The 4,551-nt window shown below is 36.7% G+C and overlaps 1 protein-coding gene across 2 annotated transcripts in view; it reads right to left on the reverse strand.

The window, feature by feature from the left end:
- TPP2 (tripeptidyl peptidase 2) overlaps positions 1 to 4,551 on the reverse strand; it is a 52,618-nt gene that overhangs the window by 7,784 nt on the left and 40,283 nt on the right. For both annotated transcript variants that reach the window (XM_027885643.1, XM_027885642.1), the window contains 4 exons: positions 4,258 to 4,409; positions 4,063 to 4,159; positions 3,059 to 3,189; positions 1,581 to 1,788 (listed from right to left, as the gene is read on the reverse strand). In XM_027885643.1, coding sequence (XP_027741444.1) covers positions 1,581 to 1,788; positions 3,059 to 3,189; positions 4,063 to 4,159; positions 4,258 to 4,409 — 588 coding nt within the window. The remainder of the gene's footprint in view (positions 1 to 1,580; positions 1,789 to 3,058; positions 3,190 to 4,062; positions 4,160 to 4,257; positions 4,410 to 4,551) is intronic.

Raw genomic sequence — 4,551 nt, forward strand, 5'->3', positions numbered from 1 at the left:
ACCTTCCAGCCTGCGCATTGGATTTTTTAGGTGAGACACAGTGTGCGCGGAACTGAGCCCACCCTTTAATCCTGAGGTTCATCTGCCGGGGCCAAGCGAGCTTGGACGGTGGCAGCGAGGTCCTCAGGATGTAGATGGATTGCCTTACAGGGCTAACGAGCTCCATCTGCCCGGGGAGGGGCCCTGACCAGGATTCGAACCCCGGGCCTTGGCAGTGACAGCGCCACATCCTTAACCACTAGACCACCAGATTTTGCCTGTGCTTTATGCTAACCAAAGAGCTCCCCGTGATGGATTCCAGAGGACCAATAAACACTGGCCTCTTGTGAAAGGCAGCTTGTGCCACCCTGAGTACTAACAATAACAGGAATCACTACATGTCTTGAAAAAAAGAGCCATTAACAAAGAGTGATAAACTCCCAACAAAATGTCTATACTGGCATTTTGCCCCTGAAATTCCCATCAGCTTTAAAAAATAAAAATCAAAAGACAGAAGTAAGCCAGGAGTTACTACACTGGAACAAAGTACTGCATTTACAAACAGACAGAAAGAAAATCATGTACAAAGGAATATGATTAAAGCACAAAATCTGCTACCACAGGATATTAAAATCAGTTAATGAGTAGAAGAGGTATGCTGAAAAGATGTATGGGCACAAGGACAAATACACTAAAGCAAGAGTAAGCACCATCAAACTCCTTGTTCAGGCCTCCACCTAAAGCACAAGTTCTTACGTAAAGTTTATTTACTGCCAAGGAAGTTAAATGTTTTGTTGGTTTTTTTTTTCCACTTTCAAAGTTTAAAAAGAAAAACTACTCAAAGTGCTTTTGTAATTTTACTCAATTATAAACAAATACTGGTCACTTCATCTTCCACTAAAACAGTCACACTTGACATTTAAGTACAGCAACTAATTAATATCAATAGCTCAACAGCTAAAAATATAAAGTCATAACCTCTATAAATTAAAAGCTACATAACTAACCACCTACAATGATTTTTTTTTCCTTCTGGAATAACTGTCTTGAATGAAGCAGACAAAAATTCAAGTCTCAGGATCAGGAACCTTGAAATGTCAAGGAATTCTGTGCTAATAAAACAGGATTCTACCTCTATCTCTACAGATACTACTGACAGCAAAACACAAAACTTCTCTTGTCCATAGTGTGGAAGAGGCTACAGCATGCAGGACTGAACAGAAGAGGGATGTTGCGCACTTCTGTATGCACAGCTACAACAGTGCAGAGGTTAATTAAAATCAAAAATATTCCCTGGAAAGTACAGAAAGAAGGAATTCAATAAAGCAAGTAGTTTTTCATGTAAAACTGGTACTGTCCTAAACCCTTCCCTTAACCTCTACATTCACATGCACAGAGATGGGCTTACCATGGATTTGACAGGTTTGGCAGAATCTCTGTGGAAAAAGGTCATTTAGGAAGCACAACATATGGGGCCAGCACAATAAAGTAGAAGGGAGGAATGTACAAGGCTGTGCACACAAAGGCAGTGCGTAATTACCAGGAGAAACTATCAGAAAACCCAACATGCAAATGAAAAAAACTCTGTTCTAGTCTCTTACCTTGCTGTCAAAAAGATCAGTCCATTTTGTTGTTTCCCAGAATGTCTCTGTCAAAGCTTCTGAGCAGCTCTCATGATCCTCATCTTTGCCTTCTGTATCACTGGAAGCAGCCCCTTCTTGGGCCTGCAGATGAAGCAGCTGGTCAGCCAGCGCACTTCCTTTTCGACAAAGTGCATCTACTAAAGTACTCTTCTGTTTTTCCATTTCACTAGAAAATTAGCATGAAAAAATATTTAGAACTTTTGCAGATACCTCATTAAGAACAGAATCAGTGCTGATTGAGTTTACAGTAGTTAGTATAGGCAAAATGAAAATAAGCACAAAGATAACTTTTAAAGCAAGGCTCGTTAACTTAAAATAATCATAAAAAATTACCTTAAGACACTATACAATAAAGAAACTCAATCATTTTTTTAAGTCTGAAATGCCTTTGATGTCTTAAGGCAAGGGCAACTCGGACTTCTAAAAGTAAGCTAGCATTTAGATATACAGTTTTATAGTTCCTGGCATTATAAACAGAGAGAGTTGAATCCACCACTAACATAAGCAGATACAATTCTGCTGACTTCAAAGGAACTGCATCCATTTAAAGCACCATTGAATCTGGTGTTCAATTTCAGATGACCTAATGGGTCAACTTACCAAGAAATGTTTAGAATGAAGTTCATTATGTCATAGCTTTGCTTTTACAACAGTAATTCTAAAATTATACACAAATCTGAATTCAGGATAGCCAGGACAGACAGAATAGCTTTACAACTGAAATATGCTATTTTACAGATAATCAACAAATGTGCCTCTCACATGTCAAGGGCCTAATCTTCAAATCTGCTGCTCTGTTTGTGACTAAAACAGCACCATACTACCACCTCCAGCAAAATCCACCACTTATTCTCCAAACTAGGATGTCACCTTCAAAACACTGTCTCCCTAGGGGTATATATACACACTGGTAATTCAGAGGAACCATCTAAAACTAAAGAAAAACAATGAGTCTCAGAAATACCCTGAAGCACAAGTATGGTCATCATGCTTATCACAAATGAAATCTTTTGAAAGCAGTTAGTTCTTTGGCTGATGTCAATTTTGTCTTCAAATACAGATCCGAATGGTTGCAAAATATAAAGTAAAAGCATGTAGCATTCAAAACAAACCTCTACTAATATTCTGTTGGTCCCTCTGATCTTAGATTGAGCATGATACAAAATTTTAATAATCTATTTTTCTGATACATTTAAATCCTAAAAGCACTCTCATTTATTTTATTGAATAAATGAAAAATTGCAGGTTTCAGTGTTCCTGCATTCTGGAGATATAATAAGAAAACACAGTAATTGTATATTCAAATTTGAAATTATCTGTGTCCCAAAAAATACCACAAGTTATCAAAGTTATAGTAATTGAGTTTCCTATATGCAGAGACAAAGTACATAGATTACAAAAATAGGATGCAAGAAAAGTATTTACTGGTTAGGTACTTTTTTATAGTAGTTGCATCAGGCCTGGGATCAGTCTTCATGGCAAAATATACCGCTAATGCTGTCTGATCAATATGAGAGATTACAGTATTTGCAGCGGCAACAATTTCATCTAGTCTTTTCATTCGTTCCTAAAAGAAGAATAAAAAAAGACGTTCAGCTCTATGAAATCACACTGCTTCACTGGACAACATATTACGTTAGGATAACTGCAAAGTTATGCAGAAATAACACTAGATAATTAAACCGTTCATGTTCTCCCCTTTCTCCAAATTTTGCTTAAAGAAATCTGGAAAGTTTGCAAGATTTCCTACATACGTAGTCCCCTTCACTGAAAACAAACAGTGAAAAATATCAGGTTGGCATATGGAAAATACAGAGTTTATAGAAAAAAAATCACCTTTCAGTACAAATCAATACTCTTAAATAATGATAGTAGCTATTCAATTCAGAAATAAACACAAAATCAGAACCAAATGAAAAGAAAAATATTCAAGCTAGTGACATATACACTAAGGCCTCCATCTTCAAAATAAAAAACTCAGATGCACACTTTTCTATTCACAGTTCTCATTTTGTCCTCATTTGAGGACATACTCTTGATTTAGCCGTGTCATTTCAGGGGATTACTATCCTCAGTTGTCTAAACAATTTTGCTAGAAGAAATTACCAATATAATAGAAGAACAGATTGGGATGTGTGCTTTTCTCAATAACCACCATTCAGAATAATAATGTTGTAGACTAAACCAGTAAGGAAACTTACAATTTGTTTAACTGAATGAGGAGTAACTGATAAGCAAACAGTATAGTTAAGAATACTTTCATTCTGCTGTGGGATTAAGTAAACCACCCCCAGTTAAGGGAGGCAGTTGTCACTGACTAGGAACTGCTGCTTTACAGTACTGAGTACAGTCCCTTCAACTCCAATATATATAAAGAAACACTCAGTTTTCAGGTTTCATGGATGTATTGAGACATCAAGTTTAAGAAGTGTTAAATAACCTTTTCAGAATCCAGCTGATGAAGTCTTGCAACATATAATGGAAGATGATTAGGAAATGCTTCTTTCAACTCATTGTACATGTCAGTGGTATCCAGCCTAGAAGAGAGGAGGATACATCATGAAAGTACAGATTTTAAATATTTTTTTTAACTTCAAGCTGCTTAAAGCTTGTGTAGCAATGACAGCAGACATACTTAGTCATCCACTGTATTTTTAGATCTCTTAAAGCTTCAGCAAATTCTTCTTTTACATCTTTTTCTTTTTCCTGTTCTTTTTCTTTCTCTTTGCTGCCATTTTTGCTCTTTGATGGTGATGGTATCAGATGATAGTGAACAGTAAGGACATCCTGGAGGTGGGAAAAGAGACACATATTGAAAGGGATACAGCACACTTTTTTCTGATGCAATATAAAAGCTAAATCATAGCCAGAAACTACTCTGAGCTACACATACAACGAGTAAGGATTCTGAGAGCAAAGGTATTAGACA

The sequence above is a fragment of the Empidonax traillii genome, unplaced genomic scaffold (genome assembly GCF_003031625.1).
Source record: "Empidonax traillii isolate 1590-97213 ecotype Southwest subspecies unplaced genomic scaffold, ASM303162v1 scaffold169:size887049, whole genome shotgun sequence".
Lineage (NCBI taxonomy): Eukaryota > Metazoa > Chordata > Aves > Passeriformes > Tyrannidae > Empidonax > Empidonax traillii.